The sequence below is a fragment of the Pollachius pollachius genome (assembly GCF_949987615.1).
Source record: "Pollachius pollachius genome assembly, chromosome: 1".
Lineage (NCBI taxonomy): Eukaryota > Metazoa > Chordata > Actinopteri > Gadiformes > Gadidae > Pollachius > Pollachius pollachius.
In genome coordinates, this window is record NC_136934.1 from 29,959,475 (window position 1) to 29,974,717 (window position 15,243).

The 15,243-nt window shown below is 44.2% G+C and overlaps 2 protein-coding genes across 6 annotated transcripts; both read left to right on the plus strand.

Moving 5' to 3' along the window:
• The first annotated feature begins 15 nt into the window (after positions 1-15).
• Positions 16-3,428, plus strand: lenep (lens epithelial protein). 2 transcript variants are annotated; one of them, XM_079739006.1, is made up of 3 exons: positions 2,583-2,603; positions 2,734-3,191; positions 3,365-3,428. In XM_079739006.1, exon 2 carries the CDS (start codon positions 2,837-2,839, stop codon positions 3,026-3,028), a length of 192 nt encoding a protein of 63 aa, XP_079595132.1. In that variant the 5' UTR covers positions 2,583-2,603; positions 2,734-2,836; the 3' UTR covers positions 3,029-3,191; positions 3,365-3,428. The 2 variants fall into 2 exon arrangements, with proteins under 2 accessions (XP_079595131.1, XP_079595132.1); XM_079739005.1 differs by having other exon boundaries at positions 16-3,191.
• Positions 3,429-3,958: 530 nt separating this feature from the next.
• Positions 3,959-13,923, plus strand: pbxip1b (pre-B-cell leukemia homeobox interacting protein 1b). Of its 4 annotated transcripts, none has more exons than XM_079749560.1 (12): positions 4,002-4,083; positions 4,219-4,237; positions 6,154-6,221; positions 6,733-6,790; positions 7,164-7,225; positions 7,319-7,727; positions 8,262-8,504; positions 8,643-8,666; positions 9,336-9,388; positions 10,198-10,308; positions 10,562-10,682; positions 11,029-13,923. In XM_079749560.1, the coding sequence occupies exons 3-12, from the start codon at positions 6,174-6,176 to the stop codon at positions 12,756-12,758; spliced, it is 2,859 nt and encodes a 952-aa protein (XP_079605686.1). In that variant the 5' UTR covers positions 4,002-4,083; positions 4,219-4,237; positions 6,154-6,173; the 3' UTR covers positions 12,759-13,923. The 4 variants fall into 4 exon arrangements, with proteins under 4 accessions (XP_079605684.1, XP_079605686.1, XP_079605685.1 ...); XM_079749559.1 differs by having other exon boundaries at positions 4,040-4,083; positions 4,182-4,237; XM_079749558.1 differs by lacking the exon at positions 4,219-4,237 and having other exon boundaries at positions 3,959-4,083.
• The last annotated feature ends 1,320 nt before the right edge of the window (positions 13,924-15,243 follow it).

The window sequence follows — 15,243 nt, forward strand, 5'->3', positions numbered from 1 at the left end:
CCCCCCCCCCCCCCCCCCCCCCCCCCCCCCCCCCTGCTAAATTCAGCTTGGTATCTTAAGTATTGGTCACTATTCAAAATGGCAGCCACTCTTTTGTAAATACTCAAAATGATTAAAAAGAAAACTTAATTGTTGAAACACAGAAGAGTTTTATAAGGGACGAGAAGAGGGGTGTCGTTTGGGGGGCTGGGCGCACCCTAGATGCTGTGGTTGGGTCCATTGGACCGGTTGGACCCCATCTTCTAGGATGTAATGGGGCTAACAAGATGAAGCCTGCTCAGTGAGGATGCATTGCAAAGCTTGTTTCCGCTCAAATCAGGACTCCTATGCAGTCTCCTACACTGTCACGACCCTTTTAATGACTTTTGAACTGTTGAACCCCCAATCCCCCCCCGAATGATGTTTGGCGCTGTCAAGAAGGGCAGCCTGTATGCAAAAAGGGGGGATTGATATGCCAATGCACCCTTTCTCAGTAACCATCGTGTTCTACACACAAGTTGTATTTTGCTATTCCTTTGCCAATATCAATTTGTCAGCCCCAGACTTGCTTTTGATATCACAGATCTCATGTTAAGCACCGTCCATACTGCTGTCTGCCCTCCCAGCCCCTGATGCACATACATGCATTCACCTTCTCTGCACTCCAACGTTCTAACCAACGCCAAAGAATGGGTTGAGTTTGGTTGCCCAAGGTGGAGAAAATCCATGGAGCTTATCATTAACCGCTAAAGCCAACCGCATGTTTATCTGTTTGTGCGTACGTAAGAGCGGTGCTCAGCAAACGGATCCGCTCTGTTGTACAGGGTACGCACTCGGACAATGTCTGAGTTCAGTGCCATCGAAAGGAGAGCCCATCGCAAATTACTTATGATGTCATCTAAAGACGTAATTTATTCATTGTAAGAGATTGTGAGCAAGATCATGCTGGCATTTGGCTTGTCAATGTTTTTATTGTTTTTTTTAAAGTTTGCATAGACAATCTGTGACACTGTCTCTTTGTGCTTTGGAAGAACAATTTAATGGTTGGCCCTCCCAATGCGCGAGGTCCCCTGAGCAGTCTGAGCAATGAATTTTCCTCTGCAAATGTGACGCTTATGTTTGGTTGTATGTTTGCATTTAGCTGTTTGTTTAGATCACAATGGAGACAATTGACCTTCTCATACAGGGAGGAGGGTTTATCGAGGCTTGTTTTTTTAAAGAAAACGTTTTTGCTGCATTGCTGATATTAATCAAATGTTTTAGCCTTACTTTTGCTTGGAGAAGTCAGAGTACTGTTCTTAGTCTCTCTCTCTCTCTCTCTCTCTCTCTCTCTCTCTCTCTCTCTCTCTCTCTCTCTCTCTCTCTCTCTCTCTCTCTCTCGCTCTGTCTCTGTCTGTCCGAGTGTTTTCTATCTTTTACTCTGTGCCTTGTTTGTTTAATGTGGTCATGTTGCTTCAATGCAGTCACCTGATGTGCTTAGTTCAACAGTAGTCGTCTACAGGAGAACTTTAACACACACCTCAAGAAAAAAAAAAAAGGACACTCCCAGATCACACACACACACATCACCAGAGTCTGTGATGGCAATCTTTCTCTCCTCCTAATGCACATGCTAAGGTTAATAGCTTGTTGTCATGGTAACCTGATGTCACGTTGTTTGGGGGGGTTCTTCCCTGGCCATATCTTAATATTGACGATCTCCCTCTGGGATGGGTGGTTATTAAAGACACGTGTGTTTTGTATACACTTCTGAAGCCAGATATCGAGAGCTTCCAGGTATCGCTCTTATTAGTCCAGTAAACTCAGTTTAAATATACCAGATTAATGGCAAACTATTGTTAGGATTTGTAGTCCTCCAGCGTGACTGTGGACCGTTAGAGGTGACTCTTTTGTGTTTTACCAAAGGGACAGCCAGGTCTGTCACGACTCCATCTAGTTCAGGGGGTCATGTAGGTCACAAAAAAAGGGTTTGTGTGTTAATGTTGGTGTTTGTGGACGGACCCTTGTCTGTAACCAGTGAATCAATCTCGTGTTCTCATTACTCATCACAGTTGCCTTTTGTTGCATGATCATACTTTTTACATTTCTAGTTGTCGTTGGTGGTGTTACTGTGTATGATGTTGATGTACCTTATTGTATTAATTTGTTTATGGAAGCCAAAGGTTACTTTTAATTATAGCCTGCACAAACGTTGATTTTTACTTTCTTGCTTTTTTTTTTAAACATGTTTGTTTACACCTGTATCTGTAAAAAAAAAAAAAACCTTGCATATAGAAATACATGTATGATTAATCTGCCTTGGTGGTTTCATTTTAATTTTAGTGGTTTCACTTTAATCATGTTTTCTGCTGATCTATACGTATCGATCCCTGACTAATTGGCTAATAACATACAAAGTCAGAACATACATGTCCTTTTGATTGCATATCAACAACAAGCAACTCTTTAATTAAAACAGAACAAACCTTGCTTCTAGAATAGGAAGCGTGGGCAGGTGGTGGACTTACTTCAGCTCTGCTGGAACCCTCCCTTTGTGTAGCAGTGGAGCTTGTGTACTGGGGGCTGATTCATGGAGGATTACAGCTGAACCCAGCCACAGAACACAGGAGATACGTGGAGCGGAGGTAAAAAAAAGGCCCTTATTAGTCTGTTTGTGGTGTTTCTGAAGAAGAGTGGAGAAATCTCTCTCTTTCCCTCGCCCTCCCCCTCTCGCTCTCTGTGTATTGGATGTGATAGAAAGCTGTGTGTCAACAGAACAACTCAGCAGTTCCACTGGTTCGGTCACCCTGTCTTCCACGCTCTCCTGCTCTGCCAGTGCTGCTGTTCATCCTCATCCTGGTCGGTCTCCACCTGAAGCATGCATCCCGAGCGTCCTCTCCCCCAGGCCATGCCCTCCTCCCTGGGGCAGAACCTTCGTGACATGGCCATGGGCCTGGGCCGAGGCAAGAACCTCCTGGGTGGGAACATCGCCTATGGGTTCATCCGGTCCATGAAGGAGTGCCTGTACTTCCTTCTCTGCTGCTGGTGCATCAAAGAGATCCTGGACTGAGTGACCACAGAAGATAGAAGATGAAATTGTTCAACAATTTATTCTCAACCTTTTTGATTTTGTTACTCTGTAGCCTCCCTGAGCATACCCTTCTCTACTCTGGATTGTATATCTTACTTTTTATCGGACAGGAAGGATTGAGTAAGCGAAACTGAATGTAATGGTGAGTGTGTGACGTCCTGATATAATACCAAACTCAATACAGTTGATCAACATTATCACATTGTTCTAAGTTTATGGCTCTGATATATTGCTGATCTAATAAATATTTTGTAAATGTTGTATTTCTTGGTTGTACATGTGGTCATTCTTAATTTGTTTCTTTGTATTTTTTAGATGGTGTAGTAAAAGCTCCGCGGGACAACTGGTTGCGTGTTCATAACCGGACGTACCTCATGAGGCCAGCTGAGATATGTCACTTCATTGTGAAGCTGGCTCTAAAACCACATTGATGAAGACATAAATACACTGAAGGCTGAAGCAATATGAACTCATTTGAAGAACTGTGATTAAATAATGTTTTCCTGGGTACAATTATTGTGTTACTTATAATTATGTATGTTCTATTCTAACCTTCTTACCTTAAGACAATGTTTTATTTTCTACTTTCGATTGCAATTTTATTTTGTTTGTACAGAATTGTTATATTTATTAATTTTAGACATTTCTGTATAATAAGGACAAGTGTTTGTAGCATATGTTACTCCTATCACTAACTGATACATACAAACAAATCCAAAATATGAATAGTCATAGTTCTACTCGAACCTGCAGGCCTATTTTGGTATAAAGTGCTTCATTCGTAGCGTAAAGTCAATTATTGAATTAGCATTTGTCACTTTCATCTGCTCGCGTCAATCTTTGGATCCCTTCCATTTGTTCGATTTATCCCCGTGTTGTGATTGGCTGAGCTACTCAATGGTGGGCGGGCTCAATGTGAACAGTCGGACAACAGGCCAGTAGGAGAACATAGAAGACATATGTTACAAGTTCAGAAAATAGTGGAAAGGACCAGTATTAATAGTGTAGGTTTAGAGCTGGTCTACTGGAAGAAGGTAAGGACGGCATGCATTTAAAGGTGGTTTACCTTTTGATTCAAATCAAGACAGATTGACAGAATTTGAGCCAATATTTTGATCGCGCTGTTTGACAGCCTGACAGACTTTTCCTGGTTGCTCATGTGTTTTCAGAAGACTACTATATCCACAGGTAGGCTTTATAGGAGTATAGATGTGTACATTGATTGAACCTTGGCCTATAGACTTTAACAGACAGTCGATGGACCGATATTTCTTTAGCTAGACCGATAGTGCTATATAAAGAAATGATCGAGATGTTTCTGTGGATACAGTTTGATAATTATGTTTCACTTCTCACTTTGGATGATTTATAGACTATAGAATGTAACATCTTGCAGGAAGCTGCAAGAAACAACATTGCCTAGGTTGCGTAGCAAATATTCATGATCCGAAGGATGGAAAGTTATCTGTTGACTCTCGGAGAGGCCATCACTGAGTTCAAAACGTACAGAACATTACCATTTTTGGTAATTACTCGGTTGTCTTATTAATATAACTGATAAGCACCCACAACGGGAAGTGGGTAGGACAACTCAGGGCCTATGTGGACATAAGTTATTTCAAAATGGAACAAATTATGCATTGTGAGCATTATGATTAGTTATTACAAAAAAGTTGGACGATTCAAAGTTGTTATCATAATTTATTACAATACCAATGTCCAGTCTACAGAAATTGTCTGGAAACTGAAAGAGGGCAAGATGGCCTCGATGGGGGTAGGAATTCGAGAGAGCTCATGGAATGGGAAACACTCTTGACTATCAAAACATGTAGCGGACCAGCTATTGCAAATTATATTTTCCTCTTAAAAATGATTTATTGTTTTTATAATCTGACCTTAAACATCCTTCAAAAACGTGCTGCTGCTTTGTCTTCCCTTGAACAAGATAGGATCTGCGTGTGTCTTCGCTTCAGTCAATCTTCCCCTGGCTATATTTAGCGGATATCTATTTAAACCCATTCCACTATATACTGCACAATGCTCTGTGGGCCCAGGGCTCCATTCTCAAGACGTTCTCAAGGGGAGCACCCGATTGGAGGACCTCAATTGCGTCTCTCTGAGAGAACTGAGTGTTTCATTTCACAATACTAAAATAATCTGGTGTAAAACTAACACAACTAACTAGTTTGGCATGCACAAAAAAATGTAGTTATTTGCTACAAATTACTTATTTATTACAGACATCCTGTTTCCACTACCGTTTCATGAGAAGTGCTGTTAAGCAAGTGAAAGAAGGCTACAGATGCTAAGGACCACCCTTTTCCATGGCAGTCGATCATGTTATGATGTTATGTTATAGATGGTAAACGACATGTAGCCTAATCAGTGTTTGTACTTGCTGCAGCTAAAATTAAGCCACAGCATGTCGGTATGATTATATTCACACATCAGAAAGACTGATCTTTTAAAGCCACTTGTAGCTCAGAGACTTAAAAAAGGGAAATTGAATCTGTTGGTTGTATAGGAGCCCCTGCCTTAGTTACACTTGTTTCTGCACAAGCATTCACCAGCTCATCAGAACACAGGGGGACCAACAACATAGGCAAACTACTAATTAGCCACTGAAAAGCCTGTGTTCCTGCGCGTATAAAACACAGAGGACACCACCAGAGCTGTGTGTTAGCGACACCCTGACCCTCAGGCTCATATATAGTGTAAGGGAAGTAAAGTCTATTCAAATACTGTACAAACAGTATGGAAATCTATCTGGGCAGCAGAATTCTGATGTGAAGGGTTGTGCTCTCCTCTATGCATGACCCTTGAAAGAGCATTACAAAATATCAAACACATGTAAAACTTGCTTTTTATAGATTTATTGATATATAGAATTATTTGCCTGCCAATGGTTTTATTGACATCTCACAATACTGCTCTCCCGATCGCGTAAATGCAGAAGGGGATAGCTCAATATATTTATCTCATGAGGATGTAATATTAAAGACTCTTTCACATATTCATTAAGGGGTTATTAACAAAGAGTATGCTATACACTATCATATATTGTATGCAACATGCCTCTAATGCTTTACTCCGCCTCATTGCAGGAAAACGCCACTAGAGGGCAATGTCTGACAGTGGCTCCGGCAACAGCTGGACCCTCCTCTCGCAAGAGGTGTGTGTGTGTGTGTGTGTGTGTGTGTGTGTGTGTGTGTGTGTGTGTGTGTGTGTGTGTGTGTGTGTGTGTGTGTGTGTGTGTGTGTGTGTGTGTGTGTGTGTGTGTGTGTGTGTGTGTGTGTGTGTGTGTGTGTGTGTGTGTGTGTGTGTGTGTGTGTGTGTGTGTGTGTGTGTGTTCAATAACGCTCTGTCTGTTGGTGACCCTAATGAAGTTTCGTTGATATAAGAAGGCTTAGAAGCAAGACTTTTTTCTTGCTAATTAATTTTTTAAGGTCACTCTGAATAGAAATGGGTTTCCGTGATAAGGAGTGAAAAATAGGTGATGTACAACTTTGTCATTTTGTTGTACTAGATATTTTCTAGCTCCACCCTTATTTGACAAGGCATGTTAAGAAAATGACAGCATGACAAATATTGATATATTTTACATATTAGTATCTATGTATAATATTCCTCATAGTCATATTGCTCTGTTTCTATGTGTGTGTGTGTGTCTGTGTCTGTGTTAGGAGAATGTTGCAACCCTGAGGCCTCTGGCAGAAGGAACCGAGCTCCATGGAGACGGCAGTACGTCTATGGCTTCACCACACACACACACACACACACACACACACACACACCTATACACACACACACACCTATACACATACACTGCCATGCCGCAGTATCGAGAAGGGCCTACATTTGTCTTAGCTTGAGTTAAACTTCTACGCACAGCGTTTTAGGTGAAGATTCATGTTGAGCCACAGATACACAACGCAGATGTTCATAGAGCTGCTGGCTCTACTCCCACATCCCTGTAGTGAGCAAAAAAGTACAGCCTCCAGTTCTGCCCAATGGACGAGTCTGCTCCTTTGTAAAGATGAATATGCATCAATGTAGACATACACAGGCTTACTCTTGCTTGTGGGTTATGTGTGTCTGCACTGTTGCGATACAGAGAGCCAGCCAACAGAGGTCGCTGTAACTGCCAAGACAGAGCATCCTTTGGAGAATCAGCAGGTCAGCCAACAATGCATCCTGTTCTACTTTTCTCATCCTAATGCCATTATTATAAACTGCAGGATTTGAATATGAACTTATTCCTATTCTCAGGCTTCAGAGGAAAACATGTCTGGGCAGTTTGAAGGAGAGGGAAGCCCTAGCATCGCCCAAAACCCAAGCCCCACCACCACCCCAACCACGACCCCTACCAGCGACCCCAGCCCCACCCTTATCCCTACCATTGAGACTCCGCCCCCTCCTCCCTCTTTAGTTATTCCTGCCCATTCTCTCCACGGAAGTGACGCACACAGCCAATCAGAGGGGCTTCCGGAGGGCCCCGTGGAATCCAGCCCCGACCCTGATTCATTCTCAGACTCCTACACCCACATCAGCTCCTCCTCCCCCCACGAGCCCCCCATCCCAGAGCTGCTGGGAGGTCTGGAGCTGACGGAGGAGGATGAGGACGCAGACCGGCCCGGGTCCGAAGGGGAGGGCTCTGAGCAGGGGCCCTCTCAGCCAGGTGAGGCTGTAGCAGCGCCCTCTCAGCCAGGCGAGTCTGTAGCAGGGCCCTCTCAGCCAGGTGAGGCTGTAGCAGGGCCCTCTCAGCCAGGTGAGGCTGTAGCAGGGCCCTGTCAGCCAGGTGAGGCTGTAGCAGGGCCCTCTCAGCCAGGTGAGGCTGTAGCAGGGCCCTGTCAGCCAGGTGAGGCTGTAGCAGGCCACCTGGTGCTGCTGGAATCCCACCTGACCCAGAGTCTCAGGAACAAATGTCTAATGCTTTCATGTATTCACACCCTTTATTGTAAGACTTAATTTGGTTGAATATATTGCAATAATAGTAATTGTATTGGGGGGGGTTGTACGTGTGTGTGTGTGTGTTTTTGTGTGTGTGTGAATGTGTGTGTATGGCAAACATATAATGTATCTGTGACAAAGAAGCATTACATCACATGTGTGCTGTTTAATTAAATCAATCAACATTACATATGCACAAACACAAATGTTGTTCCAACACACTTATGTAAAGCATAACTTCTTCCATAACCTCCGGCCTCAGGTTCCTCTGTAGATCCCCAGGTGGGGGAGGAGAGAGGACCAGAGGACAGGGGGGCGAAGGGAGACACTGAGGGGAGGAGGAGGACCCTCCTGGCCTCTCTGGAGCAGATCGGGAGGAGGGAGGAGGAGGAACCCGAGGAGGAGTTTCAGTTGCCCCGGAGAAACGACGACAGCGGCTTCTCTGTGAACAAGTGCATCCTGGGAGCTGTTATTCTGCTGGGTCTTGGTACCATCTTCTTATCAGGTAGGCTTTGCTTTGCCTGGCTAATAGGAAAAATTGCACAGTGACATTTTGACCCACTGTTCCCTGGGTAAGAGTGACTTTAGTTTGCCAGTAAAGTGGAATCTAGCTCTGAGACTGAGTAGGAATTTATGCCTACAGGTGTCTTCATGGACCTTGATGAGGGTAGGTTGTGTGTGTGTGTGTGTGTGTGTGTGTGTGTGTGTGTGTGTGTGTGTGTGTGTGTGTGTGTGTGTGTGTGTGTGTGTGTGTATGTGTGTGTATGTGTGTGCACGCGCAATTGTGTGGAGCCGTATATGCAAGCGCTGCATTTGTGTGAGCAAATGAGTAGTAGCATGATCTTCACAATGTTTATGTAGACATTTGTGCATCTTCCACCTGCTTCTACTTTGCAAAGTATGCATGCTTGCCTAGCCTATGATTTATATCAATTTATGAAGTATTTTGTTCTCCTTTTGAATGTTTCCTTCTCATGTGCATCGTGTCATCTGAAGGGACTGAGCTGGGGGTTAGCGTTGGGTCAGAAACAGGGTTTAACATTGATCCAAACATCCCTGGTAAAGGATAGGTCTCCCTCTGGCCTCCGTCTGATCACATGTAAATCACACACAGGATATAATCACATAGAATATATAATGATCACAAAGCATTCTTGCCTTTCCCCCATTTGAATGGCTCATAGTAGAGCATCATTGGGAGGGTCCATTATGGAATATATCCAGAATCTGGATGACCCAATCCTTTTTGAACGATGCATGTATAATTTCTTTATTGCTTAAAGTTTTCACTTGCAATGCATGCTATGATATGATGTTTCCTTTGTATGATCTGCAGACAGTAACTATGCTTCAAGGGACCTGAGAGACACAGAGCAGCCGGTCAAACAGGTTTGTCCGCAATCTTTCACTTATTTCTAGTCTGAAGCTGTCGCTTTAGCGAATGCATCCAGGCCCGCCGCTCCATATACGCAGAGTGCGTAGGGCACCAAGTACCTGGGGGGGCACCAAAAATTGTGGTTTGTAAAAAAAATAAAAAAATAAAAATAATTATTACATTATTGAATTAAAAAAATATATAAATTAGTTATGAAGAGGCCCACCGTTGTTTTTTCTTAATTGCATAACCTATCACTCAATTTCGGCAATTATATGTTTTTACCTAATATATAAAAAGAGGCTCCCCTTCCTACCGCCCGCCCCCCCCCCCCCCCCCCCCCCCCCCCTTTATTTGTAAAGGCAATTATCACGTTCCATCAAGGTCCCAGACAGGGAACCTTAAAGGAACACCTTAAAGGGACTTATGTGGGAAACCATTTATTTAATTGTTCCAGTATTGAGGGAATGCTGCTGAAAACCAGGCTGCAATTTAATCCTTTGGGGTGATAGCGCCTGTCAATGGCCCTCCTCTAAAGATGCTTGTTTTTGGCATTGATAGGCTCAGATTATTGAAAATATCTGTAGAATGAAGTAACACTCTTTACCTTTGATCACGGTCTGTTATTGTGTCCAACCAAGTCTAGCTCATGGAGAAGTCTCCAGAGAGAGTGGAGTTGTTGCAGGAAATGGTGGAAACATGAGAGAGCTGGAGATAGTAGAGTTTGTTGTGTTGGACCAAATAAAGCATATTAGTGTAATTTGAAGGATAGTTGAGATTGTAATGACAATATGTCATTCCTGCCATTCCTGTTTGTATACAGGAATGGCAGAAACCAGAGACCCCACAAGCAGCAGTGGACGAGGGGATGGATATCCTGAATAAGATGGTCAAAGAAACCCAGCAGATTGCTGCGCTGCAAGCCAAGACTCAGGTACAAGATCCTCCTGACTACACCAATCTCACACACACGATGACTGTGTGTGTTTGCCGTCTGTTTGTGGCGAGAGTTACCCAGTGTCAGTGTGGCAGTCTGTTAGGGTCACCCAGTGTGTGTGTGTGTGTGTGTGTGTTTGTGTGTGTGTGTGTGTGTGTGTGTGTGTGTGTGTGCGCATCCAGTGTTTGTGTGTGTGTCAACCAGTGTGGAGTATTCTCTAAAAAATCCTCTTTGTTTAAACCAAGCACAGGAGGAGCAAAATGCAGCCAGAGGACGGGCAGCCGAGGGAGCCCAGGAGCAGTTGAGGAGGAGCAAGAAGGAGGAGGAGGAGGAGGAGGTGGAGGTGGTAGAGGTGGTGGAGGAGGAAAATGGTACGCTTAAGAAAGAGATCTTAAGCGCACTCTCCCTATGCTTCAGAGAGGATGGCGACCTCTACAGCACTCTCCAGTCCCAGCACTACAGAAATAAATAGGAACACTACATCACTGAAAGAATGTTAACTCTCCCCAATTTTCACAGGGACAGGAGTTGGGATGTAGGCTGGGAGGAGGGAGGAGGTGGGGGAGGAGAGGTAGAGAGTATAAGGTCTGCTCTTTTGGGGTGGAGACGCTGGGGGAGAGGAAGAGAAGGTTAGAGTTTGTTTAAATATATCTTCCTCTAAATATTTGAACCATTTATAATGTTTTGTCTATTTTCCCCCTTTCTTTATTTTCTCAGTCCATGAAGCCGCGTTGCTGCATCCTGTGAAAGCCACAACAGCGCCCCTTGGTGGCCAGAAAGGGGAGAGCAGGCCTGCTACAAGCAGCACAGAGGGACAAACCAAGAAACCCTCGCATGTCGGGAGGGAGGGAGAGAAAACAGACTCGAGGGAGAGAGGTAAAACTGAAAGGAAAGACGAGGAGTGGAAGAAGCCCAACCATGACCAGCAGGAGAAGATCAAGGAGGTGAAGGGAAGAAAGAAGAAGGAAGAGGGGAGAGAGGGAAAGGAGCAAGGCCACAGAGGGGACATACGGGAGCCCTGGAGGGAGCGAGGAGATGGGAAGGAGTGGAGAGAAAAGGAGGAGAGGAACGCCCAGAAGGAGGAGAAAAGGTGGAAGAATGGAAAGCATGAGAAGTCCGATAGCGACCGAGTTGAAGAACGAAAAGGTCATGACAAGGAGAAGAAGAAAGAAAAGGAGCGAGGGGATAGGAAGGAGTGGGTAGGAAGGGATGAGGAGAGAAACAACCGGAAGGAGGAGAATCAGTGGAAAAGAGGAAAGGAGGAGAAAGAGGGGAAAAAAGGAAAGGATGAGAGCAAGGACCGCAAGGAGGAGAGAGAGTGGAAGAAGGGAAAGTCTGAGAAGTTAGATAATGATCGTGAGAAGGAGCAAAGAGGTTGGGAGGAGAATAAGGACGGGACAAGAAGCAAGGCGCATGGGAAGAGGACGCAGGAGAAGGAGGACTGGAATGGCAAGAAGGAGTGGAAGAAGGGGAAGGATGCGTACAAAGAGAGCAGCAAAGAATGGAAGGAGAAGAAAGAAGGGAGGGAGAAGGGAGAGCAGAAGGACTGGAAGAAAGACACCAACCGCAGGAGTAAAGATGAAAAAGACCAGCGCAGGGAGAAGCAGGGGAGGGAGGAAAGGAGGAGTGGGGAGGGGAGGGAGGAGAGGAAACCTTGGGAGGGGAAGGAGGAGAGGAGGCGTGGGGAGGGGAAGGAGGAGAGGATGCCTTGGGAGGGGAAAGAGGAGAGGAGGCATAAGGAGAAGAGGGAGCGGCATGATGAGGGCAAGACCAAGAGAGAGGCATGGAAGGAGGAGAGGAAGGATGCAGATGTAAAACAGGACAGGAAAGTAAACTCTGGCCGGGAGGAAGACGTCGATCATAAGAAACAAGAACAGCATCGCCACAACCACCACCATGAGGAGTCCCTCTGGCAAGCCCCTGGGGGCGGCAGGCCCACCCACACCCGCCGCCGGCCCTCCTTCGGTCAGCCGGACTACTGGGTGCACCAGAGGCAACGGCTCCGGCAGAACAGGCTTCCATCGCGCCACTGTGCCAGCGTGGAGGACTGTGCCCGGTTAGAGGGCACCCTCCCGGTCCAGCTGACTGAGTTTGAGGCCCTCCTGGAGGGGTACCTCGCCAAGGCAGAGCAGGGGGCTGGAGTGGACACCTCAGCCGGAGAGGAGATCCGCACTCTGGCCGCAGAGTTCTTCAAGGACGGGGTGTTTGTGCACGACCAGATGAGCTTCAGAGATTACCTGGAGGACCTGGCTGATATTCTGGAAGATATGGTGGACGGAGACGATAGCGAGGAGGACCAGGAAGAGGACGACAGCGACCTGGAGGATGAGATGGAGATGTTTGGGAAAGAAGTGATGAAGAGGTTTGCAGTGGAGCGGTCTTCAGAGAAGACCTCACAGCGTACGACAGGGAAGTCCAAGAAGGAGAACGCAAGGGGGCGTGGCTGAAGACTGGACTGGTGTGTCGTTGATAGAACGGCAAGTTGGAATGGTTTGGAAGGGAATATTAATTAAGGGGTAATCATCAAGGGAACATTTTATATGGACCATGGACCACATAGAGCCTCATGCTTTCTCCATCTATTTAAAAGCGTTTTATTAATCTCCGTGCCTTGGTATGCTTTAAATTACCCTTGAGAGCACTTCATGTTTTGACATGCCAAGTAATTACTGTTTTCACACACGTCTTAGAAATGTTGAAGAGAAGGGGAGGAGCATGAAGGGGTAGGGTGTACGGGGGAACTTAACAATAGCAATAAGTCACTTATACTTTGATTTGTCTTTTTTTCATGCCAAGCCACAATTAAATCGAAACTCTAGTGATGGATGTCCGAAACCTGCCTGTTGATTTAACTCAACCCACTGATGGCGTTGGTCCATAATCTCAGTCAAACAAACAAAGGCTACAAAAAGACTGTTGGTTGACTTGTCATGTTCAAGCCTGAACAATGTGTGAACTGGTGTGATAACCTGTTTATAACCTAACGCCATGGAATGCATGATAATCTGTTTAATCCTGGTTTAAATGTATTCTTCACTACCGACCAATAGTTCTAAGGGATGTTTGTTACCTGCTCCTGTGCAGCAGGTCCACTTGTGATGTCTTATTCACCCTTAACGATGTCTGTGAGATGTTCTTTATGCCCACAAATAGTTTTACTGAAGGGAACCTTGACTACTATATAAAAGTTAAAAGTAAGTGTAATGTTTCAGGTATTTTACATGTTGCACTAAACCAACACAAGTGTAGAATGCGGTACTAGCCCATACTAGTAATATAAATAGTTAATTTATTGAATTCAGATCAGCATAAGAAGTTAATAGAAATGTGCGCAGTATAAAATAACTTGTGGATCATGTATGAGATCTTTTCAATGCTGGATTTGTACACTAAAATGTCTTTAATGTAGCGATAGATTGAGCCATTATTTATAAGAGTGTGTTCTGTGCACTTTCAGTTTTAAAGCGAGCATACCTGTGTTGTTACTGTCTACAAGGCTGCTTGTCATAGCATTTCAGTAGTTCACAGGAAATGTTCTCATCTTTGCATCAAGGCAAGAACCAATGTGTATTTGGCAAGATGACTCACTCTTGATGTTTGAATGTTTCTTTTGGGAAGATGATTAATAAATAAACCGTTTTCCCCCAGTTATGGAAAACTGATTTGGTCAAATTATTTTTTTGTTGTTGGTATACACAGCATTTAGCCATACAACACGGAAGTTTAAATACTCATTTCAAACTATTTGACATGACACCCTTCCTAAAATCCTTAGCTTCGACTATATTTTTAAATACTTGAACAGAACCATGTCTGTGTATGCAATATTTTTCATATGATTACATTTTCAGTGGGATTATTCCGTTGGAAGAATTATGGAAAATAAAATCAGACTTGTCTATAAAAAAATGTAGTCCTGCATAAATAGGATTTACATACAGAGGGCCTCTACTTTGGAAGGCCCAACATTTATACTCTACCAGCCATTGGTTTGACCATTCACTCCCAGGCACACCAAGCTACCATGTTCAGTTTGTTCTGCTTTAAAAGCTCCTTCAGGTTAAGGATATCCGGAACCATCTCCAATGGTATACCAATGAGGAACGCTTGACACATAGTTTTGAAGCAGGATCTTACCCTGGGGCCAATGGAGGTAATCCAAACGGTTTCATAAACTTGTCATTATCTTCTTGGTTTCCATCCCTGCTCAAATAAAACCTCTCATGCATATTGGCTCAGTAACAGACTTGTAATAGTTGCCTCACCAGAGTGGCCAATGTTCAAATGGTGATTTGTAAGCCATTTCCTAACATCCAATTAATCCTAAAAATCACAACGCATTGCACACATATCATTAGGCTTGTAATCTTTTTAATAATCATTTGGTTAATGAATAATTGTTGGTGTTTTGTAAGCAGTTAATTCAATCTTTACAATCTTTCTTTTTAAACGGTTTCTGAGTCCTGCCTTTCTGTGAAGGCTGCTGTGGTAAAGATTTGGGAGTTGTCGAGATAGACAGTGCAGAAAAGAGCAGCATGTTGAAAATATACAACACCAAAAAACAGCCCCTCCCTCCCTTGGACCCCCACCAAATAAGGTAACGCTGTGTGCATGAACGTGATTGACAGGCCGATGGATCCCGAACCAGGGATGCCCGGGTCAGGGTCAGCAAGAAGTGTTTTGAGATCTTAACGTCCTCATACACACAGGCGCAGACACTCATCTAACAGTAAATCAATACAATTAAAATGTAAATGAATCTCATGGTTCCACATGTTTGAAATGTGAATATACCCTACCCAGGCCTAATATATACCCTCACAACACCAAAAGAGACGTGCAAAAGCTACGTTTCAATCGGACGACTGGGTTGCAAAATCTATTTTGTCTGAAAAGCAATGTGAAGCTTTGGCCTACATATTAAAACATAAT